Source organism: Oryctolagus cuniculus, chromosome 7 (assembly GCF_051225735.1).
Source record: "Oryctolagus cuniculus isolate XC-2025 breed Fujian yellow rabbit chromosome 7, ASM5122573v1, whole genome shotgun sequence".
NCBI lineage: Eukaryota > Metazoa > Chordata > Mammalia > Lagomorpha > Leporidae > Oryctolagus > Oryctolagus cuniculus.
This window is the reverse complement of record NC_142873.1, coordinates 29722360-29750339: the sequence shown is the minus strand read 5'-3', so window position 1 is coordinate 29750339 and position 27980 is coordinate 29722360. Positions and strand designations below refer to the sequence as shown.

Genomic DNA, 27980 nt, shown 5'->3' with positions numbered 1-27980 from the left:
CCCTCATACAACTTTCTTTACTTTATGCTATTTATTTGAAAGGCAAAGACAGAAAGAAACATACAGAGATAATGAGAGAGAGACAGAGAGACAGAGAGAGAGACAGAGAGAGAGACAGAGAGAGAGAAAAATATTTGCCATCCACTGGTTCACTCCCCAAATGTTCCCAACAGCTTGAACTGGACCAGGCCAAATCCAGGAAGTAGGAAATCAACCCCGGTCTCCCAGATGAGTGCTAAGAACTTGAGCCTTTACCACTGCCTCCCAGTGTCTGCAACAGGAGGAAGCAGAAATCAGAAGCTAGAGCTGGATTTCAAACCCAGGAACTCTCATGTGGGACATGGAGATTTCAACCAGCATTGTTACCTCAGGCTAAACACCTGCCCCTCAGGTCTTGTTTTGAATGAACAAGATATGGTTGATTTTAGGATCTCACTCATTTGCTAGGAGACAGATACGAAAAGAAAAATGATATCACAGTGAGAGAAGAGCAGTGCATGAGGGCAGTCATCACAGGGGAAATCAACTCTGCCTTGGGGGTGTTGGGGAGGCTGCACTCCATGGACAATGCCAACCAGCAGCCTTGCCCTCTGACTTTTGGTTGGGTTTGGCCATCGGAGAGCACTAGTAAACTGACAAAGGGAGGGAAGAGTAAGGTTCTATACCTACTGTTTCAGATTTCTACTTTGGGCTGATTGTGCACTGTTCATCATTTGGCCGGAGTCATTGATCCAGTTAGGTGGCCTTCTCTATGTAATTCTCTATAGTAACTGCTTTCTCCTCTTGTCTCATTAGTTCTAGGGACTGTAAAGTTACCTCAGTGTTAATGGTCTAGGAGTCTTTCATTGTCCCTACAACTTCCCTGCACTCTTCTCAAATCTTTACAAATAATCTCTATAGTAAAATTTCCTCAAATTACTTGTGCCATCTTATTCCTATAAGAACCTTGATGGAAACAATGCCTGTAGGACATACACTGGAATGGGAGGCAAGACTCTGTACTGAGCAAAGAAGAAAATACAAGAATTCAGATAAGAGATGGGTAGGGGTGCGCTTGGATTATAGTAGTTATGATGGAGAGTTTGGGGGTTGGGAATGCACAAGATACTTGGAGAGAGATTTATGAAAACTTGGTGAAATTCTTATAACCAATCAGATTCATCATCACCAGAATTATTAGTGTCTTAGTCCATTTCTATTGTGTAACAGACTATCAGAGAGTGAGAAACTTATAAAGAAGTTTATTGTGTTCACGGTTCTGCAGGCTGGGAAATCCAGATATGGTGACAGGTTCCATGAGGACCTTGTGCTCTGTCATAACAGGGTGGAAAGGTGGAAGCGCAAATAAACACGTACTGAAGAGGCAAAATGAGGGGCCAGCCTTGCTTTACAAGTACCCATTCTCAGGGTAACTAATCCAGTCCAGCAAGAGTGGCACTAATCCATTCACGATGATGTAGTCTCCATGACCCAAACACCTCTCATTAGGCCCCACCTCTCAACAATAGCACATTGCAGACCAATTGTCCAACAGATGAACTCTGGGGGACACACTCAAGTTATAGCACTAGGTAAGGGAAAATTCTATTCTGTAGTTTATCTCTCACTGATTTTAAAAAATGTGAAGATTTACAGATAAGCAAAACAGAGGCAAGTAGGAGAGGTGCACCCCAAACTTTTAAATAATGTGACAAAGAAGCAGACTTGGAGGAATCAGACGACACAGTTCGAGTTTTTAAAGGCTTCAGAGTCCTGTCCCACTGGGTGAGGATGGCATTTCTGGCTCCGTCCCATTTCCCAGGGCCCATTAAACGGTACTGGTAAGGGGTGCATGGTCCAAAGAAGACTTCCCAGGCTAGTCTGGGGTCCTTGAGGAACAGAAGTGGGATATTGGGTTTAGTGCCTATGCATGCAGCAAGGTCATCCATATAGGGAATGTAGCTGAGTTTTTCTTCACTGGTATCTTTAATCACACCTCTGTGAGAAACAAAAATGGATAACTTCATTAATCACTTTCTACCTTGGATTTCTCAAGTTACAACTTATAGCCACTCTTCCTCCACTTCCTCTCATCATTTTGTTGTTTTTTTCCCCCAGAATCAAACCATGTTTGAGAACATCTTGTACTCAAAAGAAAAAAGGTAAGAAGAGCTTATTTACAGAGGGTATTGGGAGGGAAATTAATGTTGACAAAGGAGATGGTAAAAGAAGGGCATTGGAAGAAAAGGTTTTTGTTCTTGACTGTGACCTAAAGATAACATCTCATCGGTCCAGATACAAGAGTTGTTGGAAGAAGGAACATGATCAGAAAGCATCACATATATGGACATCAACAACATTTATACTGATGTCTGTCGTGAGTTGTGAGGACTACACTTGCTACACTAGGACTGAACCTGACAATGATATGACAGAGTGAATATGAAAGCTTTTTTCTTCTTCCTTCTTTCTATTGACTTTGCAATGTCATTCATTCATTCATTCATTCAATGACTGCATACATAAATAAATGTCCCATTCTAGGCACCATTGTAGATGCTGGGGCTCCAACACTGAATCAAACAACAAGCTGTCAGAGAGCTCATATTCTATGGGGGAAATCAGCTTCCTGTAAAATACCATTCAGATACGGGTATTATGAGAAATATAAATATGGTAAGGGAAAGAAGCAATGGTGCCACTGGGTGGATTGTCAGAGAAGGCTTCTCTCTTGGGAAGTGACATTTTTACAGAGTGACCCGTGCTGGTGTCTGGGTGACGAACATTCCAGGCAGAGAGAGGGAAGAGTTGCAGAGGTTCCGAGGAGGTGCAGCTTGGCATGTTTGAGGGGGCAGTGAGGGGCTCTCATGCCTGGAGCAGTGTGGATGAGGTGGAGGAACCATAAGCACTGAAGGCAGACCAAGGGCTTCTGGGAGGTTTCTTGAAGCCATCAGGGGATTCTGAAATGAACAACCTGACTCATTCCTGTTGCATTGTCAAGACCAGGAATGGAATGGCCAGGGTAGATGGAAGGAAGCCAGGTAAGGAAGCTGCAGGTGTCATGGTGCGAGATGCTGGTGGCCTAGTCTGGTGGAGGGTAGCAGCAGAGGTAGTGGGAAGCACTTTAATTCTGCCTGACTTGGAAGGTAGCTGGTGACAGAACTTATGTTGATGAGGGGTCTGAGAGAAAAGGAGGAGAAAAGATTGCTCCAGGGTTTTTGACTGATTAACCAGAAGGGAGAAAAGGCTCTGGTGGGGACCCAGAGGCCATTAGAGACATGCTCAGTTTCCAAGCCTGTTAAATATCCAAGTGGAGCTTTACTGAGGGAGTTTGCTTAGAAACTGGCATTCTGGGCAACGACACGGGTTAGAGCCACACATCTGGCAGCCGTGGGTTTGTGATGGTGCTGAAAGCCACAGGCCTGCAGGAGGTCATCTCAGAGTGATGTAAATGGAAGTGAAAGGAGGTCTGAGAGTTACGTTTTGGGTTCAGCAATCTTTAGGAGTGCAGCAGAAGAGACATCAGCAAATACAGAGAGAGGACAGCCTGATAGGTGGGAAGAGAAGGAAGACAGGAGGAATTCCTGGGGCTGAATCAAACAGGGTTGTCACCCCAGAGCTGGGCTCTGTGTCCCAGTGAGAAGACCTGGTCTCCCCATAGGACACACCTAAGGCCACGTGTCTAATTGGTGACAGTATTAGAACTAAAATCATGTTCCGACTGCTCATTCTGAGTCATTCCCAACCTGCCACACTGTTGCTCCAGGAATGTGCTTTGTAATAAGAACTCTTTGCTTTTTTTTTTTTATAACACAATATGTTGGCAAGTTTTCCCTACAACAAGACATATTTCATACCTTTTAATGAGCTCCTCCTTTTTAGTAACTTCAGCCATCAGTTGCTGGGGTGGAGGTATCTTACAGAGTCCTATGAGAAAAATTGGAAACAACACCTGAAGTCACATGTGGCTTTTCCTTGAAGGTCCCCTCGTCCTCGTTTCTGGCCTCTCAAGGCTCCAGTCTCAGAACATGTGGTAGTCAGAGCTCACAGTGGAATTAGGGTACAGAAGATAACTTTCTGGAGGCAAAACCTCCTCCCAACTCACTTACTCAGGGTACTGTTCTAACACTGTGAGATAAGGACCTCATGGCCCAGCCCCCAGCGTGGATCACTCTCCCCAGACATCAGCACCCACCTGCTGGTCTGCTCCCACGATACACATATAAGTTATATTCTATTGTGTTTATACCCCCACATCGTACTTGTCTGTGTGCTGAGGCTGATCATTGGTTAAATGGAAAGAGTTAAAATGACCCCATTTCATAACCTTCCTTCAGCACATTTTCTTTTGTTTATATGGGAACGTCAAGTGTGGAAGGAGCCTGGCAGTCTCTTGGTCGCACAGAGGCCCTGCCTGCTGGAATCCTTGTGAGGAACTGCTCGTTCCCAGACTCCCATCTAGATGGGCTCAGAACTTGGCCCCTGCTCTTTCTGCTAAGCTAGTGCTAACCCTTTCGCTTGCTTTAACAGCTTGGACCCTGGCCTTCTCTGCAGTTGCCCTGCTGCCCCTGAGTCGAAAATCCCAGTTTGTCTTCTGGATTCCTGGGATCTCCATGCTTGCCTGACTTTGTGAACCCTGACCCTCCTTACCTTCCTCCTAAACTCTCTCTCTGGGCTTCTGTGACCGTTCTAGTCCACTCTGCCTGCCATCCCATGCTGTCCAGTCCTGCCCCTCTCATGTACCAAATGCCAAACCTGGATATGAAGTTGCTGTCCAAAGGACACAGATGCCACTTTGCTCTGTGGTGTATTTTTTACTGGGCTGACTTTATCCTGTGAAAAGCTAGCAAGACTTTAATTGGTGGTTCCTGAACTGCCCTTTGGATCCTCTCCATTGAAGCACACGATCAATCTTTCAGCTTTATCATTCTAATAAGCAATTTTGTAGCTCATTTTAAACTACTTTAAGAAGCCAGGTACTTAAGAGTCTTTTATAGTTTTAATATTATGGAGTGATGTTATGAAAGCTCTTTTATCAGTCTTAAAAACTGTCTGATAATTAAATGGAGGGTTGTAGAATTTTTTCTGTAAATGTAAATAAGATGAAATTTCCTAACCAACTTCTTCTTCCCTCATTCAAATAACATGTCTGCCAACTTAGGAGAACATTTGGTCTTAAAGTACGATTGGTACCTATTACATTTGTATAGTGTGATGAAATACAACATTACTCAGTGCTGTGCTATATGCCTTTTACATGTTTTTGGTAATTGTTTTTTGTCAATATGGGCTGAGTTTGCTAAAGGACAGCTGGTTGGTCAAATTGTGATTACTGTTTATATTTAAAATGAATACAGCTACAACTCTTTGAACGGCTTACTAATCTAAAATTTGTCCCACTTTAGAAGGAGTGATAGTAGCAGCACTAGTAATGGTAACAGACAAATCTAAATGGGCATTTCCTATCAAGTACTGTGCCAGCTGCCTTGTAGACATTATAAATCATCCTTTTTTAAAAAATTAATTAAGTGGCCGGCGCTGTGGCTCACTTGGCTAATTCTCTGCCCGCGGCGCCAGTACCCCAGGTTCTAGTCCTGGTAGGGGCGCCGGGTTCTGTCCTGGTTGCTCCTCTTCCAGTCCAGCTCTCTGCTGTGGCCCGGGAAGGCAGTGGAGGATGGCCCAAGTGCTTGGGCCCTGCACCCGCATGGGAGACCAGGAGGAGGCACCTGGCTCCTGGCTTCGGATCGGCGCAGCACCGGCTGTGGCAGCCATTTGGTGGGTGAACCAATGGAGGGAAGACCTTTCTCTCTCTCTCTCTCTCTCTCTCTCTCTCTCTAACTCTACCTGTCAAAAAATAAAAAAATAAAAAATTAATTAAGTCAGAAATTTAAAAGGCAGAGTTATAGAAAGAGAGAGGCAGAGGCACACAGAGAAAGAAGTCTTCCATCCACTGGTCCACTTCCTAGATGGTTGCAACGTCAGGAGCTGGGCGGATCTAAAGCCAGGAACCAGGAGCTTCTTCTGGGTCTCCCATGCAGGTGCGGGGGCCCAATGACGTGGATCATCTTCCACTGCTTTCCCAGGCCACAGCAGAGAGCGGCATTGGAAGTGGAGCAGCTGGGACTCAAACTGGTGCTGGGATGCTGGCACTGCAGGTGGTGGCCTTACCTGCTATGCCACAGCGCTGGCCCCAACATTATCAATCAACCTTGAGAAAGCTGGTTTATCATCCTCATTTTACAAATGAAGGGCTGAGATTTTGAGAGGTCCTTGCAAACACAGAGTTTCAAAGCTAGGGTTGTACCACACTAGCTTTGACTCCAGCCACGGTGCTCTTATAGTGACAAATGACAGTATGTACTGTCCAGTGTCTAAGCTATTTTTATGGGCATTTCTTAAAGGTTGCTGCCTCTTCACATCTCAATTTTACCCACATTGTGCATCATTCCAATGTCTCTCTTTGGAAGCAATATAAAATTCTGCTCCTAATGATCAATGGAGACAGAATTCAGCAGAAGTGGAGTGTACTACACCACAGTAGAATAGGAACTTGGAATTTCCAATATAAATCCAGTTCACCTGAGAAACTTGATTATAGTCTATTGTCCAAATTTATCCCATCCCCAGAGTCAAAATCTCTTCTACTCAGTCACATTAAGTAAGTAAATAAGTATGCACATCTGTCATAATATTATGCATATATACAATTCATTATTCATTAAGATTTAAAGGGGCAGGTGCTGAGGCATAGCTGGTAAAGCTGCTGCCTGCAATGCTGGCATCCCATTTGGGTAGCAGTTCAGGTCCTGGCTGCTCCACTTCTGATCCAGCTGTCTGCTATGGACTGGGAAAGCAGAAGATGGCCCAAGTCTTTGGGCCCTGCACCCACATGGGAAACCTGGAAGAAGCTCCTGGCTCCTGGATTTGACTGGCCTTTGCAGTCATTTGGGGAGTGAACCAGCAGATGGGAGACTTCTCTCTCTTTCTGGCTCTACCTCTCGCTGTGACTCTGTCTTTCAAATAAGTAAAATGAATCTTAAAGATTTTAAAAAACTTTTTTCTATTTATCTTACATGTTTGATTTAAATGAAGTGTGGGCCACTAGTTTTAGGATCCAGTTGATCACAGGGCTTTGAATAGGGTCAAGGTACCTTTGAATACTCGTGTGGCCCATCGTGCTTGGAGCTCAGTGCCAGTCAGGATGGACCCTTTTAAGCTGATCAGGCCAATGATGGCCATGGATGCTCTCTCCAGGTTGGAAGGAAAGACGTGCTTGTAAAGGAACATCTTTTTCATACAAAGGCTTCTGAGTGGTTCTTCAAGAAAGGGAAAAGAAAACACATATCCTGTCGTGAAGATCACACTATCGATGTTTTCTTCCACTGTCCCATCTTCAAAGATAGCAGAGGTTTCTGTAAACTCCTTCACGCTGGTTTTCACAGTCACTGTTCCGCACAGGATACAGGTGGGCAGCTCATCATTCACAATAAATTTTGGGTTTTTCCTTGGATGCAGAAGAAAAAAGTATTCACTATAGTTATATCTACCAGACATTTCAGCAAATACTTTTTAGTCTCTATTTATTTAAATATTTACTTACGTCAATTGAGGGAAATGATCAGCCAAGCCAAAGATGCAAACTGACCAATGACTACTTCAAAGCAGTCACCTGACTTACATTTGGCTTTCTTGCGACCAGTAGAAGACATGTGGAAAATAATTAAACCTACTATTTCCTAACTGAGGTTTAAAATTCTCTGTCTTTTGGAATGAATTTCTGGAGCAATGAAAAAGCATATGAGGCTAGAGCACACAATACATTGGATGATCAAGTTGGGGGTCTGACATCACATACATCTCCAAGAATGGCATTAGGCCATGAGGAAATTATCAAGAGACTATCTGAATAAAAATAAACACCAGAATATATTTATACTGATAAAAATTTTCATTGTACCATTCTATCTAATCATATCAAACAATGTTTTTACAAAATTTACATAGCAGAACTTTTTTTTTTTTTTTGACAAGCAGAGTTAGACAGTGAGAGAGAGAGAGACAGAGAGAAAGGTCTTCCTTGTCCGTTGGTTCACCCCCAACATGGCCACTGTGTCCAGTGCACTGTGGCCAGCGTTGATCTGAAGCCAGGAGCCAGGTGCTTCCTCCTGGTCTCCCATGTGGGTGCAGGGCCCAAGGACCTGGGCCATCCTCCTCTGCACTCCTGGGCCACAGCAGAGAGCTGGACTGGAAGAAGAGCAACCAGGCCAGAATCCGGCACCGCGACTGGGACTTGAACTTGGGGTGCCAGCGCCGCAGGCAGAAGATTAGCCTAGTGAGCTGTGGCGCCAGCACATAGCAGATCATTCTTGCCATTATTTTCTTCTTATAAGTTGAAAGATTCATACCAAAGAATCAATCAATAGATACAATAAAAAGCTTACTTAATGACCTCCATGCATTTCATGGTTTTTCTTTTCCTTGCCAACGTGCAATCCTATACACATGCATATTAAGACATTATTTCAGAAATTCATAATAGAAACTCATACCTCTAATCATTGAACCAGAACAGACATTTATTATATGTTAGCAGGAACTGACCATCTATACACATTGATGATTCAAATTATTTTTTTTTTTTTTTTTTTTGACAGGCGGAGTGGACAGTGAGAGACAGAGACAGAGAGAAAGGTCTTCCTTTGCCGATGGTTCACCCTCCAATGGCTGCCGCGGCTGGCGCGCTGCGGCCGGCGCACCGCGCTGATCCGATGGCAGGAGCCAGGAGCCAGGTGCTTTTCCTGGTCTCCCATGGGGTGCAGGGCCCAAGCACTTGGGCCATCCTCCACTGCACTCCCTGGCCACAGCAGAGGGCTGGCTTGGAAGAGGGGCAACCGGGACAGAATCCGGCGCCCCGACCGGGACTAGAACCCGGTGTGCCGGCGCCGCTAGGCGGAGGATTAGCCTAGTGAGCCGCGGCGCCGGCCGATTCAAATTATTTCTAGATGGTAGTTGTGGTGGAATGAGAAGGCCATGCCAAGATGGCTGCTGGCAACAGAAACTTCCTGGCAACAGGCTGTGATTGGATGGCTTCGGAAACTGCCTGGCAACAGGGTGTGATTGGTTAGGGCATAGACCGCCCCTTGACCGGATTGGCTGCCTTGGCTATATAAACTGCTGTAGCAACTGAAATAAACGTGTCTGCAGGCTGCTTGCCTCAGGCCTGCTTTCACCCGACTCCCGGGGTCTGTGTGGTGACTCCATGCCTCTTGCTCCCACCATGCTCCTCCTCTCAGAATGAATCCACAGCAACATTGATTCAAATTATTTCTAGATGGTAGTGACTTCAAGACGCTGAAAGTCAATCATTAATTTCCTGAATGCCAAGCTTGAGATGACAGTTTTCACTCTTCATTTTGATCTAGTCTCCTGCATTACTACTTTTGTTACCAGAGATTGCTCTTATTTTAAGTACTGCTGTGGTACATCATGCACTTGTCTTAGAGTAATAAATTTAGGCTAAAAACAAGGACAATATCACAATTATTGAAATTTTGAATTCTATATTAAATAGGAGGAGAAATATTGATTTAATAATTCTCTATTAAATAAAAACAATTTACGTACCCTTTTGTAATACTTAATCCATAATTCTCATGGTTAAATCTTTTATTCATCTGCCTTTCATTAATCCAACGTAAGAAACACGAAGGCAGAACTTGTTCGATAACATTAAGGCATCTTCTTGTGATCATCATATTAAAAGGATAGCCCCCATTTGAAGAGCGGCTGATGACCCAGGTACCAGTTCTAGTGCTGAGAAGCACCTAAAAAGTAAGGTAACAAGGATAAATACATGCTCAAAATTTTTCTTTTATATGTTTCAAATGGTCTTGTAATATTCTGCTCTTACAACAACAGAGAACTGGAGAATTTGCACATAGTTCCAGATATCTATCTAGTCCTGTTGTCGTTGTTCTTCAAAAATTGCCTTGCCTGACCCATATATCTGTTACGTATTTTTATCATTTATGGAATTATAAACAAAAATTATAACACTTGTATGGTATTGACTGAATGATATTTTACCCATAAATTATATGAAACCTAAAGCAAAAGATCAGAAAACAACATTAATTGAATCAAAGAAAATCTATTCATTTCAGATCTAATCATCCTAGAATTTATGCTAAAGTGGAACCTAGGAGGATCTATGCTTGGACTTTCTAAAATCATTACCCATACTTCTTGGGCACAGTAGGACTTGCTTTTTTCTTAAAACCAGTCACAAATCTGGCTTTTTATAGAAAACTCAGAGGAAAACAGCCTCTCTTTCTATTCCTACTATGCAGGTTTTGCCAGAAATACAGAGTATAAAAGAAAGCTACTTGATTTGGATGGGGCAATTTACCTACTGCGTCTTGCTCCTGTAGAAGCACTGTTGAAAGATGTTTCATGGTCTGGCAGCCTCCCACGTCCCCTACATCTTTTTTAGAGATGACTCAACTCCATGACGTGTGGCTTCTTAAACAGTTCAGAGAGAACCGACAGAGGCTCTAAGGATTGTCATGGCTTTTTCACTTACTCCTGTCAGCATAACTGAGCAGTTGCCAGTGTGTTTTAGGGTCTTGAGCACCTCTCTCCAGCCACCATAGAAGATGCTGGGAGTGGGAGCACTGACTGAGATGGTGTACCTGAGCCGCCACTCGGCTGAGCTCCACTGCAACGTCTCCTCCACTGTTCCCGAGGCCGATCACTAAGACGCGTTGGCCCCGAAAGCCTTCTGGGATCTTGTACTCTTGACAATGCAGGATCTGACCTCTAAACTTAAGGATTCCTGAAGGGAGACAAGGACAAGAAAATTGAAAATATCTAAAGCTATTGTTCTCCAACATGCAGGTATAGGATCTACGGAAATATGGAAGCTCAGAAATACAGCAGTTCTTATTTCCAACATGAGCTGCAGGAGTAGAGCAAGCATTTGATCCTTCTTTCCCCTGGGATGCTGTGAGCCCACATACAGGTTTTGCACAACCTGCCTTGTTAAACATACAGGAAGTCTTATATTCCAGGTGCGTGTTCCCTTTTAACTATTCTTTTGGTAAATAAAACTCACTGTAGCCAACTAAGGAAAATCTCATGCACTACCCTGAACTTGCTGGGTGAGAAGTAGATTATTTCTGTTCCATGTCATTACATCCCATCTGCATTAAATATTGCAGCCACATACCTCATAAAGAAATTTTGGTCAATGATGGGCCACATGTATGCTGGCATATGCCATATAACCCAGGGACATAATATGCTCCACCATCTAGATGTGTGTAAGTGCACTCTATGATGGCACAACAATAAAATCACCTACGGATGCATTTCTCAGAGTGTATCCCCACTGTTAAATGAAGTGCGACTGTATATCCAACTGAGATTCCTCCCATGATTGCTACATTCTTATATCCAAATATGCATTTGATACAAAGGAGGTTGTTGATAAACTATATTTTACCCAGTAGAATACATCCTATATGAATGTGATTTGCAGGGCAAGGCATTTGGCATAAATTGTTAAGTCTGTTTAGAAACTTGCATCCCATATCAGAGTGTCTGGGTTTGAGTTCCAGCTCCATTCCCAATTCCACTGTGCACTGGCTCAAGTACTTAGGCTCATGCCACCCACAAGGGAAACCTAGATTAAGTTTCTGGCTCCAAGATTTGGCCTGGCCCAGATGTGACTGTTGTGGATATTTAGGGGGTCAACCAGCAGATGTGATCTCTCTCACTGTTTCTCTGCTTTTGAATAAGTAAAAATGAAAATAATTTCAGATAAAAAATAATGTCATTTGTGTATAAAATGGTTAAGATTAAATTTTAATTCAATTAAATTTTTCCACAAAAGAAATCTATCCTTCCATAAATAAAATAATTACTTTTGTAAGTTAGTCTCATGTTCCTTATACTTCATGATTATTTCACTTTATGATTTAGTCTATGCTTAATGCTTTATTATACTGTATGCGTATCTGCACTTGATTCTTATGTCAGTCATGCTTATTTCTGACTGATCTCCCAAATTCCCTACATTCCATCAATGGAAGCATGGCTACCATATGTGCAAATGCAAATATATAAGGGCCACCAAATACCTCTTTTTTCCATTTATTTTTGGTAATTATCTCCTGGAAGACATAAATGGCATAACCCATGGATTCAAATAAACTAATGTTGGTAGCAACAGTAGAGGTAGAGGTGTTTAGAATACAGGCAGCAGTCATGGAAATGATGAGAGCTGACAGAGGAATCAATGGCAGTGTCACTGACACTGACAGGCAAGAAGCAGCACGGGGAACAAGTCAGGAAGGGAAGCCCTGTCATTGAGAGGACTAGACAGCCCGCTGCCCCCATGCTACAGGTGCTTGTGAAATGGTCATGTCTAAAATTCAACTCTTTCCTTGACAATTGCATTCTGTTACCTTTCAGCCATTGACACATCCATTTACTCAATAGCTATCATAGAAAATGAAAGGGCTTTCCAAAGCTGGGAACTAAACTCCATTTCAAACGAGGTGCTACCTTGACTCTGCAGAATGTGCAAAGAATGTGAGTGTTGCCTAGTTTGTGATTCTCAGCCTCCTCATACCCTATGTGGCTCTAACACAGTGGAAGCTGAAGTGGCTCCTGATGGAAATAGGACCATTCCCTGAAAGGATGCTTTAAAGTGCTATGGCATTTTCTGTCCCATTGTTATGGAGCCAGCTGTGATGACCTCCTGGGAGCCAATGTTGAGACCTCACCTCTTGGAGTCTGGGGTCTGCAGAACACAGGGGCTGGTGTCTACCCCATGTTTGGAAGACTGTGACTGGAACTGCCTGAGAGGGATGGTGGCAGCACTGGCAGCAAGCTTTTCTTCCACCATTGACAGTGAAGGCACCTATTTCATGTGGACCTCATGACGGCTGTGTGGGAGAGAGGCAGTCTGATGCCAACTTAGAGGAACTTTGCGCAGGTGACCAGCTGTACAGGTATGAGACCCTAACTGATGGTCTGTGGGGGTGAGCTGGGGAGACCTGCAGTTTAGAGTTGTAAGTTGCTAATCTGGGAATGGAAGACTCCAACAAGGAGCTACAGGTGAGACATGCCCAGTATGAGTCTCTGAACTAGACTGAGGCAGGCACTTCACAAAGAATCAATATTCAACACCTCCATGGCCAGAGAATTGGTGCTACTCAAGAGAGATCCTTCTGGCCCCTGTAGCACTTCTTGCCACTCTCCTGACTATAAATCTGGAAGAGTGAGAAACTGCAGCTCGTGGGTAGAGGAGGTGGAGGGAGGAAGATAGAAGCAAAGCATGCCATCACCATCTCTTGCTACTAGACAGCTGTGAGCTCCAAGCAAGCACCAGATGGAGGATGGGAGAAAATTTACCATGACATGTGGTTGCAAAATCCAGCTATTGCATGAGATAGGACATCTTAATTACAAAAAATGAGATTATTTTTAGTGACTTAAAATGATCAGAGGGCTCTTCGTTATCTGTGTGTGAGCACAACAGCCATAGAAGCAGCCGAGATTTCATCCAAAGGCAGGGGAGGACAAACCCCATGGGTCAGGTCAGTGCTTTAAAAGAAAAAGCACAGTGGGCCAATAACTGAACCTTGCACAACTTGTCCTTTCAACACTACCTTCCCTGAAGTACCAGATAAGGTCAAAGGGATATGAGGGTAAAAGCCAGCGCCTATCTTAAGGAAATTGTCCTGGGGTGGGGAGACAGGTAAGTAATCTGACAGTAGCTAATATTTACCTGCACTGTGCTACATCAGTCTCTGGCATGCTCTAAGGACTTTGTACATATTAACTAACTTAAACTTTACAGCAACTCTATGTGGTGGAACATCCTATTATTCAGTTTTCCTAAAGTTGAGATTTAGGCACAGGGAAGATAGGGAACTTGTTACAGGCAAGTGGCAGAGCTCACATGGGAACTCATGTTCTTCGACTGATGACACACTACTGCCTTTCAGAACAGTGTATGTTATGAGGGCTCCAATCGGCCATTCAGTGTAGACTGACTCAGGGAAGAAATTCCAGAGTGTTTTTTTTTTTTTTTTGAAGAAATTTCACCATTCTCCCCCCTGTGCTATCTACTATCAATAGACTTCTGTGTATAACATTAGGGTATTTATTCATAAAAATTGATGTAATTAGGAATTTTTTTGGTGTGTTATAGTTGAATGTCAGCTATAGATTTTCTATGTAGTATATACATTCTTGATTTCTATGGATTGGAATTCAGGGCTAAGTATACACATAATCAACATTTTGAATAATTTTCCACTAATTGGAGAAAGTTCTCCCAGAGTTTGAATGATCATTCCTCATTAGATATCGGCATTTTTATTTTTATTTTCTTAAATATTTCTTTATTTGAAAGTTGGATTTACAGAGAGGGAGAGACAGTGGAAGTGAGGTCTTCCATCTGCTGGTTTTCTCCCCAACTAGTCACAACAGCCAGGGCTGAGCCAGCCAGGAAGCTTCATCCAGGTCTTACACATGGGTTCAGGAGACCAAGCACTTGGGCCATCTTCCACTGTTTTTCCTGGGCCCAGGTGCTGGGAAAAAAAGTAGGGACCTGGATTGGAAGCAGAGCAGCTGGAACATGAACCAGGATGTTATAGGCAATGGCTTTACCTGCTATGCCACAATGTTGGCCCCAGTATCAGCATTTTTAGTGACTGATAATGCATGTAAAAAATTGTTCTTATTTTCTGTGTAATCAACCCATATAGCCTTATTAATAAATTGTGTTATTTCATTTTTTCCTCTGTTCCTTTTTCATTGCTTTTGTAATATTAGTCTCTTTGTTATGATTTCTAAGAGTTCATCTATAATTCAGTATGTTAGCATTTTGTCATGTATCACAAATGAAAGTATACCACTTTTCTCTTTTATTTTACTGTGGTGTTTTATTTTTTGATTGTATAGAAGTTATGTATTGAAGTACAATCATGTCCTCTTCTGTGGCCAAAAAGTATAAATGAAGAAATTTGAAAAATGATTAGGAATAAGAAAGAAGAGTACTAAGATTTTGCAATGCAATGCCTTAGAAAATGGGGCATTCGCCATTCACTGAGGTTTTAGTAGAGGGAAGTTACTAGAGTACTTGTGGTGGTTCATAGATTTCACAAAATGCCTGGTAAATAACTGGTTTCCATAATTGCCTATTTGAGCAGCAGACCCAACAAATAATACAGAATGTGCAGGTAGTTCTCATCAGTGATTATGTTAACTCCATGTTAGAGAGAGGAGGGGAGAGAGAGAGGGAGAGAAAGAGAGGGAATCTATTGGCTGAGTCAAAACTTCTAATTCAGGAACAAAGGAAAAAAAAAGAAAAAGCCGATTCATGCAGATAAAAAGCTTTTGTGTGTGACAATTTCAACTGTCGGATAGTGTGGCTGCACCTCATAGACAATGCTTGAGCTTTCCATTGATTTTTTTCCAGTCAATAGTGTGGAAATAACCCTGCCACTTTCCATACCTTTGTATTCTCAAGGAAAACAATCATTTCAACAGACATGTCAAAGCTATTTATGGGGGGTGGCACTGTGGTGCAGTAGGTTAATCCTCTGCCTGAGGCGCCGGCATCCCATATGGGCGAGGGTTCGAGTCCCGGCTGCTCCACTTCCAATCCAGCTCTCTGCTATGACCTGGGAAAGCAGTAAAAGATGGGCCACATGCTTGGGCCCCTGCACCCGTGTGAGAGATCCAGAAGAAGCTCCTGGCTCCTGGCTTCTGATGGGCCCAGCTCTGGCTGTTGCAGCCATTTAGGGAATGAACTAGTGGGTGGAAGACCTCTCTCTCTCTCTCTGCCACTCTGTAACTCTGTCTTTCAAATAAAGTAAACAAATCTTAAAAAAAAAGAGGCATGTGCATGTTCCTCTGCCACTGTAGAGTTGTGTGTTCAGCTCCCACACATCCCCAATCCCGATGCTGCTTACAGTACTGCCTTTCTGCAAATTTTGCATTGAATTCTCACTTAATAGCTAAATATGTTTTGCTTCAACTAGGATACTTTGCTATTTTCTGATTGTGTTTATAGGATTTATATTTTTTTTTTCTTGTCAAGGTTTGCAAATTTTATTCTTTACATTCTTTCTTGCTTAAAACTTCTGGGTCAATGTTTGATTACACTTGGGATTCCCATGTTCTTTACTGGAGTGCCCGGGTTTGAATCCTGGCTCCACTTGTTGCTTTCTTGCTAATGTACATCCTGGAAGGCAGCAGGTGATGGCTTGAGTAGCTAAGTTCCTGCTACCCAAGTGGTGGCCTGAATGGAATTCCAGGCTCCTGGTTTTGGCTTGGTCCAGCCTCCCACTGTTGTAGGCATTTGGAGGGTGAACTAGCAAACAACAGATCTCTGTCTGTCTGTCTCTGTCTCTCTCAGTCTTTCAAATAAATAAAAATAAAAACAACTTCTCTAATTTACAAATAACTACTATAAATAAAAATTTTTAAAAATCTGAAAGTCATTCTTGCAATTCCTTGAAGAAATTTCAAAACTTCACTTACTCAATTGACTTTAGGGCCACTAATAAGTGGCAGAAGAAGAGCAGCGTTTAGTACATTTTAGTAATCCTCATATGAATAGTTTTATTTCCCTAAGCCAAGTTTGAATAGCTTTTTGTTTTCCAAATAAGAAATTTTGATCTCAAAGATAGAGACTTGTTAATCAAGAGTATTGGTTTTTTTGTAGACAGCCCTGGACTAAGGTGTATTGTGACGACTGCTTTGAAGGGTAAATATATATCTTTACATGGATAATTTCTAGCTTTTCTCATTAAAAAATGTGTCAAGTTACCTCATACTCTAGTTTGAATTTCTGGTCAGTCCTAATGCAAATTATTTATTATTTAGTTCCCAAAGTCAAGTTTGTTCTTTTTTGTGACACTGAACTTTAATTAGAGTGCATGATTCAAGAATAACATTCATATTAACAAGTAAATAACAAGGTCTGATGTGTACATAGTGCTTTATACCATTCAAAATAATTTTGTACTTTTTTTTTTTACATTTTTCTTTACTTGAAAGTAAGAGAGATAACAAGAAAGAAAGAAATAAAGAGAGAGAGAGAAGGGAAAGAGAGAATATCTTGTTCCCTGATTTATTTTCCATATACCCACAGTGGCCGGGGCTGGGTTGAGCTAGGACAAAGCTGAAAGTTAGGAACTCAGTCTGGGTTTCCAATGTGAGTGACAAAACCCCAACCACTTGAGCCATCATCTTCTGCCTGCCAGGATGCGCATTAGCAGGAATCTGAAATTGGGAGTGAGGCCGGCACCGCGGCTCACTAGGCTAATCCTCTGCCTTGCGGCGCTAGCACACTGGGTTCTAGTCCCGGTCGGGGCACCGGATTCTGTCCCGGTTGCCCCTCTTCCAGGCCAGCTCTCTGCTGTGGCCCGGGAGGGCAGTGGAGGATGGCCCAAGTGCTTGGGCCCTGCACCCCATGGGAGACCAGGATAAGTACCTGGCTCCTGCGGCGGCCATTGGAGGGTGAACCAACGGCAAAGGAAGTCCTTTCTCTCTGTCTCTCTCTCTCACTGTCCACTCTGCCTGTCAAAAAAACAAACAAACAAAAAAAAACAAACTGTAAAAAAAAAAAAGAAGAAAAAAAAAGGAAATTGGGAGTGGAGTTGGAACTGGATCTCAGGCACTCTGATATGGGCTGTGGGTGTACAAACCAGCACCTTAACTGACAGGCCAAATGTGCACCTCATTGTATATATTTTTTTAAGAGTGGAAATATTTCCAATTAAAAAGCAATAACTTTTCAAGAATCCTGAAGAGTAGGCATGGTTTCAGATAGAAATGACTCACCAGGAAAGGATTCCAGAGGTAAACGGGGATTCAGGAATTTTCCAGTGCAAACCATGACAGCATCAAAGACAGCTCTATGCTGCTTGCCCTCTGTCTCTGTGACAACATCCCATTGACCAGTTTTGGAGAAGTCTGGACGCTTTGTTACACTGCACACAGTGGTCTAAAAGCAAAAGACAAACACTCGCTTCCTACCAGTGAGGATCCTTCAGACCTCATGGACTAACTGGCATGGCAACCATGTCTGTTATTTTGAATAAGCCAAGTTCCATGATAGCAGACCTACAAATATCCCAGAGAAGTTAAGTCACTTGTATAAACTCAGACTAAAATGTAAGACATCTGAATCCTGTTGTTGGGAGGAATGAATGGTCAGTTGATTCCTGGGGAGAAAGAGACAAATTACAATGCCTAATGATTTAGAAAAAAATTAGGAAAATAAGTTTTGTATGATTATAATTTCTGTGGTTCTGACTTCTAGTAATTTCTTCTCAATGGGTTTTGTGAACAAAATTCATTTCCTTTCATCTCAGGAAAAAAATTAAAAATCTCGTCCCAAACGACACATTCACATTGAGAAGAGGAACCAGGAAATTCAGTATTTTAATGATTTAACTGTGTAAAAAAATGAGCAGTAAAAGAGTCTAAAGACTCTTAAAATATTCATCTTATCCTTATGCAGATAAACAGGGACATTTTTCCTTAAACATCCCATTCCTGTTAGATTGCAGAAGAGGACAGCCCCTGTTCTCTCACCTTGCACAACTCAAAGCATCTTACCTTAAACTGAATGTATTTCAGGAGGTCAAAGTGCTCAGCAAATTCCTGGAGATAGTTCCAAAATTTTGAGTGGCTCATGAAATTGGGGTAATCTTCTTGGAAAGGGAAGTCACTGTAACAGGACATTTCCTTGCAGACATTTGTCACTAACGACCAGTAGATCCTGGTCATCCCATCTTTGGAAGTTTCCTGTGGTGAAGGCATGGTTAGTTTGATGGGGTCTTGATGGTTCAGGCCAGCCCAGCTGCAAGGGGGTCCCCACAATCAATGTCCCATGTATTTAAGAGAGTTCTAGGCAACTCAGCATTATGTCCCCACACTACACTGGCTATAAATCTTTGGCTAGACTAGGATAATTAAATATAGTATCTTTTATAAATGACAAAGAAACTAATTAGATTTAATAGGGCTCTCCAAGATGAGCAGAGTCCCTGAATAGTTGCCCATGATCTGTTCTGGTCGTCTTCCTTCTTCTCTTGCCAGGACTACTTCCTCCACTCACGCCCTGCACATCTTCTCTTTGTCTTTCCTCACTGATTTTCCCCAATATTGGCTACGTGTATTTTCAATCATTCTAATTTATGCTTTCCCATCAGCATGTAAAATACTAAAGACTCTGCTTTTAAAGATAAAACAAAATCCACAACCTATGTCCCTGTATGGTCTTACCCCCCCCCCCCCCTTCTCTCAGTCTGGTAGCCTCTCTTATCTCAAATACTCCTCAGCTCATTGGTCTCAATTTCCACCACTTCAAATCAAAAAATAAACCAAAAGGTCATATTCTAGGCACCAATGAATTACTTCTGGCTGATGCTAATCTCTATTTCCCTCAAGACTCTTTCTTATCTGTCATTTTCTCTAAGAAGCCTTCCATGACCCAAAAGACCTGTGTAAGGTAGCTATTGTGGCCCTACGGTCCCATAGTTTTAATACAGAACTGATCACATTGCATTATAATTTTGTTTACTGTTTTTGTTCCCCACAGGAACATAGGAAGGTAGAGTCTTATTTGTCTTGTTCACCATTTTGTCCTGGCAGAAGGACATAAGTATAGGAAATGAATAAAAATTAATATTATAATGGTGTTTTTGAAAAATATCATAAATGAATATATAACTGAAATAAATTTCATTGAAATTTTAATGGTGCTTACCTTGGGTACTATTACTATATTTATTTGTATTTTTCATTTTATTTAGTCAAATATTATTTTCTAGAATTGATCTGTATAGAGTAGGAGCAAGAAACCAAACCAACAGTGGGTCAAATAGCAGAAGGCACACAAGCCACACCTGATACAGTACTTTGTTTTCACATTGACATTCAGTGTCTTGATGAGGCTCACAGTATACCAGAAAAAGGTTTTCTTCCTCTGGGATACTATAATCCTATGGTTGTGACTGCTTCTGTCTACATATGAAGCATCTTCAATTTATGGAAAATGCATATTGTAAAAAAGTTGTGCATGGATTTCAAAATGTTTTGCACCAAAATAAATTCATCTTTTAATTCCATTTTCCATGACCATTTTGAAGAACTCTCATACATTTGTTCATTTTATTTTTTTTCACCATCCATTAAAGATCCAGAAAATTCCATTTGTTCCATGAAGGCTTCCATCATCCATACCAGTTGAATGAAGGTTGCTCTCCTCTTTGCCTGAGGCATTTAGTACTGAGGCCTCCCTGGCTTCTATATTCAGATACCAAATTCCTGCCCCTCCAGCCCCATTTTGTGATGCTCAAATCATTTGACAGCTGGTCTAGCCCTGATGATAGGCCCCTAAGGTGCAAATTCCACTTCTAAGAAGGACTGCTCAGTGCCTGGGTTTCTTTTTATTCATCTTCCAAGGTCTGGTGTCCTGCCTCACTCCTGGCAGTCCTCTTCCCAAAGAACTGAGGGATGCCTAAGGGTTAGGGTCCTGGAGGTTGGGGCCCCAGTCTCTGATGCCAACTTTCACCCTCGCCAGGCTGTAATCTGCTCCATATCCACCACTGCCACTTAGCTTGCCCTGCCACTGTGTCTTAGAATATTCGTGATCCAGAAATCATCATAAACTTTCAACGTTATGTCTATCTGAGTTAACTCTATCCTCCTCTTTCAAACTGCACCTGACCGTGCCCTGCTTTTCTCAAGGTTCCTCATGTATCAGACTACATCTCACACACTGTTTAGCATTGTGCCATGCACATGTTAGTGATATTGCAGTGAATTCCTCCCTTATTTGACAATCAAATTGACTAAAGTCACCACAGCTGAACAGAGACAAAACATATGGCCAGATTATGATCGCTGGAAATGGGAAGGTGAGAATTACATACGGTATACTTCCACAGTCCCCCGATGTCATTACTTCTTTCAAAGCACGTGGGCTCCAGGTCTTCATCCAAGCAGCATTTGATAGAGGTCAGGCCACTCACACCAGCACCAATCACTGCAACTTTCTTGGCCATGGTATCTTCTGCTTGAGGAAGATCAAACAGAGATTCTTTATATGACAAGGTTGGGAGGAGGCCCTTTTCCCAGCATTAAACTTTTATAGTGGTACAAATGCCTTCATTCCTCTTTCAGTGGATGAAGAATCACATTTTGGCTAAAAATGCAGGCTCTGAAATCAGTGTTTTGGTTTAAATGCTGGCTTCATCACTTATTAACTGCATGACATTGGGCTGTTTAATTTCTCTGTGCTTCTGTTTTGTCATTGGTAGATGGCTATGATAATAATAATAATAATACAATAAAATTTGTGATGATTGATTGGCTGCTAAATGGGAATACTTAAAAAATTCACAGGAAATGGAATTAAAAGATAAGCTTATTTTGTGCATTTTTTTCCAATTCATGCATAGGAGGGGTCTTCAAAAATTTGCAAAAAATGTATATTATGAAAAAACTATACATGGATTTCAATTTTTTTCAGCTAAGTATCACTTAATTCAATTTTCCACAAATGCTTTGATGTATGCTAATATGTTAGAAGGATTTTAGTAGTGTGTGAACTATATAGGAGGAGCTCAATAAAATTCAGCTATTGTTACAAATGGGTGGGTACCTTGACCTGATTGGGCTTTAGTTCTCTTCAATATTGAAGAGACACTTTGCCATCATCTTGTCCGCTGAACTCTAAGAACTGGGACAGTAAAAATTTTAGTTTTTATTGAAAACATCTAGAGTCCTTAAAAATAGCTGACCATGGTTATGCCCTACCATATAACAGGATATTACATGAGGCCGGCGCCGCAGCTCACTAGGCTAATCCTCTGCCTGCGGCGCCGGCACACTGGGTTCTAGTCCTGGTCAGGGTGCCAGATTCTTTCCCGGTTGCCCCTCTTCCAGGCCAGCTCTCTGCTGTGGCCCAGGAAGGCAGTGGAGGATGGCCCAAGTCCTTGGGCCCTGCATCCCATGGGAGACCAGGATAAGCACCTGGCTCCTGGCTTCGGATCAGTGTGGTGCGCCAGCCGTGGCGGCCATTGGAGGGTGAACCAACGGCAAAAAGGAAGACCTTTCTCTCTCTCTGTCTCTCTCTCTCTCTCACTATCCACTCTGCCTGTCAAAAAAAAAAAAAAAAAAGGATATTACATGAATTTGGAGCAGGGACATTTCTTAAACTTGTACAGAGCTCTGACTGACATAATAGAGATCAAAGTCCCTAAGCAAAGTCACAAAGGACATTCTAAGTCTAAGAGGAGGTCAAGTGGCGAGGAGGATGTTTGTGCTTATCAGAGGGGGCATGAGGAAATATGGGGGTACTTGAAAAAGTTCTCAGAAATTGGAATTAAAAGATCAATTCATGAGGCTGGCACTGTGGCGTAGCCATTTAAGCCACAGCCTACAGTGCCAGCATCCTATGTGGACACCAGTTCAAGTATCAGCTGCTCCTTTTCCCTGAGAAAGCAGTGGAAGATGGCCCAAGTCCTTAGGCCCCTGCATCCATATGAGAGACCCAGACGATGCTCCTGGCTCCTGGTTTCAGCCTGGCCCAGCCCCAGTCACTGTGGCCATTAGGGGAGTGAACCAGAGGATGGAAACTCTGTGTGTGTGTGTGTGTGTGTGTGTGTGTGTATGTGTCTCCTTCTCTCTCTGTGCAACTGTGACTTTCAAATAAATAAATGAATAAATCTATTTTTTTAAAAAAGATCGATTTGCTTTGGTGAAAAAAGATGCAGTCTTCTAAAGGTCATGAAAAATGCATATTGTGACAAACTGCATGAATTTACAAAAAATTTTACACTAAAATTAAGCTTATCTTTTAGTTCTATTTTCCACATCTTTTTGAAGTACCCTTGTATGTGGCAAGGGGATTTAGAGTCTCTTTTCCTTGATTTTATAATATGAGCTTCTCCAATACCTCAACAATGCTTTTGCCTTAATTAAATGGGGTAATCTGAGAAGTAAGTTGAAACTGCTGCTTTTCCCTGCAAACCCATTGACCAGTCCAGAAAACACACAAACAGTAGTTGAGGCCTCAAAGTCTGTAGTTGTTTTATACAATATATACATATATATTATGTTTTATATATATATATATGTGTGTGTGTATATATATATATATATATAAACTCCTTTGACTTTGCCTTTACAGTTAAAATGTTTCTTGAGAAGAGATTTAGCTCTACAGTGCCTATGTGATTAAAACAATTACTTATTTACTTGACAGGCAGAAAGAGAGAGACGAGAGAGCACCTATCCACTGGTTCACACCTCGAATGCCCTCAAAGTCAGGCTGGGCAGAGCTGGAGCTGGGGACTGGGATCTCAGTCTGGGTCTCTCGCATCCATAGCAGAAGCCCAATTACTTGAGCCCTCATCACTGCCTCCCAGGGTCTCTGTTAGTGAGAAGCTGCAGTCAGGAGCTGGAAACCAGCATTAACACAGGCACTCCAATATGGGCTGCGGGCATCTTAATGGGTGTCTTCATTGCTAGGCCAAATGCCTGCCTTGCATGTGATTTTTGTACTCTCAGGGCACTTATCCTAGTGGTACGAGTATTTTCCTCGGGCAACCAGGGTAGTGAATATTTATTGAGCTCTCAGGGCCAGGAAATGGGAAAACGCAGCACCATCATTTGGTACAACGGAAGGCTCCACAGCTAATAAGAGTCAGATTCTGCACTGAAGGTGGATTTCTGGATGCACACACTGCACCAACAGACTGAATGGCTTGTGATTCCCATCTCTAAGCCTCTTATCTTCCTTTGCTCAGGTTTCTTGCTACACCTTGGGAAGAGTTTGGGGAAGGTTATCCCCATAGCTTTGTAACTTGCTTCCTAATTAGATCACAAAACTGAGACATAAAGCAACATGGATTTATTGACTACAGGGGAAAAAGGGAGACTTCTGAGCCCTAGAACCTCATGGACTCCTGTGATTATGCAGCAGACTCATGGACTTGATGAGGATCAGAGGAACTTCCTAGGGCTGGCCATCTTCATTTTTTTTTTTAAATGTCATGGCCTTTGTGTGGCTTAGGATGGCTTTGTACTTATTGCAAAATGCATACTTCTTCCTCTAGACTTGCTTTATTTGGGAATCTCTATTTTGGGTAGTTAGTTGGGTGTCAAGGAAAATGGACTTGGAAGGCAGCAGAGTTGGGTTTGAACTCTGTAACTGATTAATCACAGGGCCCTCGAGCAATGCACTGAAAAATCCTTAATATATTATTTGTAAAGTAAGAAAAACACCTATGTTGAAAAACTTTTTTTAAATTTTTTTTCAGATTTCTTTTGCTTCAGAGGCAGAGAGACAGAGTCAGACATAGAGACCTCCCATCTGTTGGTTCAATCAATAAATGTCAGGGAGCTGGGAAATCAACCTAGGTCTCCCACATGGGTGTCAAGGGTCCAAATGCTTGAGCCATCATCTGCTGTCTCCCAGGATGCACAGGAACAGGAAGCTGGAGTCAGGACCTGGAGCCAGGACTTGAACCCAGGCACTCCAACAGGGGATGTGAGTATCCCAAGCAGCATCTTTGACAAACACTCTCCTCTTTTGAATTTTAAAATAATAGTATTTACACTAAACTGCCAAACACAAAATATTTATTTTGTGTTCCTTCTCTACCTCCCTACTTGTCTTCTTCCTCACCTCCTCTCCCTAAAGAACATGTTCAGATAGACAAAACTGATGAAGTGGTTTGGCAAAAAGTCTGCTACATAACTGTGGTTTCCTTGTGGTTGAGGAGTGGGTGGTCTACATAGTTTCCAATCAGAAACAAATCGCCTCTACCAATAACAGTTAATCATCTGGTTTGAGGCCTGGAGTTGTCAGATCTCTGCTGGGCTCTGTCTTTGCAATGGCAACACATAAGAAACGGTTACTAATTGAATTGGCAAGGTGAAAACTATGCTGAAGTGAACAGAGAGGCAGTAAATCCATTCCTTCAACAGTTGCACCCTGAGCCCAGTGTGGGGCTAAAGATGATTAAGACCCAATGACTAAATAATAGTGATAAAAGTCTGAGAAATAAAAACACTGTGACTGCCCTCAAGATGCTGCTGTGTGCTGAGAGGTTGACGTGTAACACCCGGTCTGCAAGTTCTCTAACAGCCCCATGCTCTGGGTGCAAATGCCTCCAGATTCCCTAGACTGTTTAGCTGTGCTGGGAAACTCAGTCACAGCACAGAGTGGGCTGTGAGATAGAAAGGTACTGGGAAAAAAGCATGATGCCTTTGAAATAACTGATGAGTGATCCGGGGAGTATAAACAGATTGAGAATTTGCATCTTTTAAAATAAATACTTGTTTATGGATTATGAAGTTCTGAAAAAACAGTACCTGTTTTAAAATATGGTATAAGTTAGGAAGTGGTGTGATTTGGGTGTTGAATATGCTCCAAAGGGCCATGTGTTGAAAGACTTGGTCTCTAGGGTTGTGCTACTGGGAGGTAGTAGAAACATTAGGAGATGGTGCCTTGGTCCTTAGGTCATGGGGACACTGCTCTCAGAAGGCAGTTCTTGAAAGAAGGTTGTGGGCGGGCGGAGCTGGTGCTGTGACGCAGCAGGTAAAGCCACCTCCTGCAGTGCCGGCATCCCATAAGAGTGCTGATTTGAGTCCTGGCTGCTCCACTTCCGATCCAGTTCTCTGCTATGGCCTGGGAAAGCAGTGGAAGATGGCCCAAGTCCTTGGGCCCCTGTATCCGTGTGGGAGACCTGGAGGAGGCTCTTGGCTCCTGGATTTGGATCGGTGCAGCTCCAGCCGTTGCGCCAATTGGGGAGTGAACCAGTGGATGGAAGACCTCTCTCTCTCTCTCTGCCTCTTCTCTCTCTGTGTAACTTTGACTTTCAAATAAATAAATAAATCTGGAAGGAAGGAAGGAAGGAAGGAAGGAAGGAAGGAAGGAAGGAAGGAAGGAAGAGAAGGTTGCGACAGAAGCCCTGGTTTGGCTCCCCTGCCTTCTGGTTACCATGTGACCCATCCTCTGTCCATCATTCACCATGGGGGCCTTCACCGCAGCCTGCATCGTGCCATCAGGCTTGCAGCTTCCAAAACTCTGAACCAAGTAAATTTTCCTTTCCTTCATAAGCAGCTTCTCTCAGGTCATTCGTTGCAGTAATGAAAAGCTGACAAGTTCAAGACAGTACCGTGGCAACTGAGAGATCTCAGCTATTGCTCTGCTTCTCACCAGCTATGTAAACTTAAAACTTCTGATTACTTTGTGCCATTGATGCTACTTATAGATTAGAGGGCTTGTTCCTTTCCAGCTTGAAAGGACTCTTTTTGGGTCTGAAAATCAAGTAATTGGTGACAAAAACAGATGTGAATCTACAGGGAGACTACTCTGCAAGCTTGAAGGGTTGGGAGAACCTAAGCTGTGGGCAAGCTTGTTGTAAACAACAAACTCAAAGTACTTTGCTCAAAGGTTGTTTCTAATTAGTCAAGAAAGGAGTCTTGAGCTGTTGAACTGGACCTTTGCACAACAGGACAGCCTCACTCCCTGCCTGCTTCACGAGCAAATGTTTTTGAGACAGCGAGAGACATGGGTGATCTGCAAATCATGTAATAAATGGTGATTTCTTTGAATTTGGAATTTGTTCAGTTCATGTTTCTTGTCTTAACCCCACCACACTCTTTGTTTATGTCTTTCCTGTCACGCCACTTGCCCAGTGTTTTGTGTGCCAATGCATGGCCCTCCCATCTCCTTCCTAAGATGAAACCAGCACCAGCAGTGAGACTAGCGTCACTGACAGCCCTGTGACTTCATTTCTCATGAGCACATCCCTTTCAGATGGTTTCTCCAACAAAACTTTGTTTCCTTACAGTTTCCTGCTGTTTTGTTTTCTAATACTTTGCTTGTTCCTAATCAACAGGTTCCAGAAAGAGAATCACATGAATTCTTAAGGAATGTACTCCCCAAGGAGAACATTCATTCTTGGCCAGCACTGTTCCTGGAAACATTATCCCATTAAATAAATAAGTAGAAAACCCAGGACACTTACCTTGTCAGCATAGAGAAGACACTTTGACTTAAATTATTTCTCAAAGCTGATGGCCAAGGATAATACTTGTCTTAAAAAGTTTGAACCTGAAATTCTTTGTCCTAAAAGAAAGATAGAATGCTGACTGATCAAAGTGCTCGTAGTTTAAAACAAAAGCCAGTTTTTCTTTCTGTCATGCTGTGACAGCAGAAAAGTAAACTCACCAAGGGAGAAAAGTTACACAGGACTCGAGCTTCAGGCTTCCGCGATCCCAAAGGAGGGGAAAATGACGAATTAGAATACGGCTTTCGGATTGGAAAGACACAAAAATCTCCTGCCCTTGTCCCCGCCCTCCTCAATGTCACAGTTCCGGTAAAGCCCTACAAACTGTGGCAAGTACATGGGAAGCTGCACATTCATCGTTATAACCTTTAGAGGGCGCCAAGTCACCCCAGATCAGAGCCTTCTCCGCGGACACAAGAATTTTGGTTTGGGGGCCGAACTTTTAAAACCCACTCTTTTTTTTTTTTTTTTTTTTTTTTTTTTACAGGCAGAGTGGACAGTGAGAGAGAGAGACAGAGAGAAAGGTCTTCCTTTTGCCGTTGGTTCACCCTCCAATGGCCGTCGCGGCCTGCGCGCTGCAGCCGGTGCACCGCGCTGATCCGAAGGCAGGAGCCAGGTACTTATCCTGGTCTCCCATGGGGTGCAGGGCGCAAGCACTTGGGCCATCCTTCACTGCACTCCCTGGCCACAGCAGAGAGCTGGCCTGGAAGAGGGGCAACTGGGACAGAATCCGGCGCCCCGACCAGGACTAGAACCCGGTGTGCCGGCGCCGCAAGGGGGATGTTTAGCCTAGTGAGCCGCGGCGCCAGTCTAAAACCCACTCTTGTGCTATTAAGTCTCTTAATTGTCATAGAAGCTACAAAAAAGGAGAAGGTAATTTAG

General features: G+C 42.7%; 1 protein-coding gene across 5 annotated transcripts; it reads right to left on the bottom strand.

The window, feature by feature from the left end:
- Positions 1-1225: 1225 nt before the first annotated feature.
- Positions 1226-27383, bottom strand: FMO4 (flavin containing dimethylaniline monoxygenase 4). Of its 5 annotated transcripts, none has more exons than XM_051856041.3 (10): positions 27260-27383; positions 27057-27157; positions 20946-21088; positions 18625-18813; positions 17845-18007; positions 10671-10813; positions 9604-9803; positions 7131-7483; positions 3837-3906; positions 1226-1977 (listed from the first exon to the last, which is right to left on the bottom strand). In XM_051856041.3, the coding sequence occupies exons 3-10, from the start codon at positions 21075-21077 to the stop codon at positions 1560-1562; spliced, it is 1668 nt and encodes a 555-aa protein (XP_051712001.3). In that variant the 5' UTR covers positions 21078-21088; positions 27057-27157; positions 27260-27383; the 3' UTR covers positions 1226-1559.
- Between the last annotated feature and the right edge of the window lie 597 nt (positions 27384-27980).

What these genes read in the sequence shown, in the direction of transcription:
- FMO4 (XM_051856041.3), bottom strand. Translation starts at nt 21,077, where the DNA reads ATGGCCAAGAAAGTTGCAGTGATTGGTGCTGGTGTGAGTGGCCTGACC. An exon ending in GGATTAAGTATTACAAAAGG is followed by an intron (nt 7,484 to 9,603) that starts GTACGTAAATTG and finishes TCTGCATCCAAG; the next exon opens with GAAAAACCCAAAATTTATTG. An exon ending in AAGGAGGAGCTCATTAAAAG is followed by an intron (nt 1,978 to 3,836) that starts GTATGAAATATG and finishes TGTTTCTCACAG; the next exon opens with AGGTGTGATTAAAGATACCA.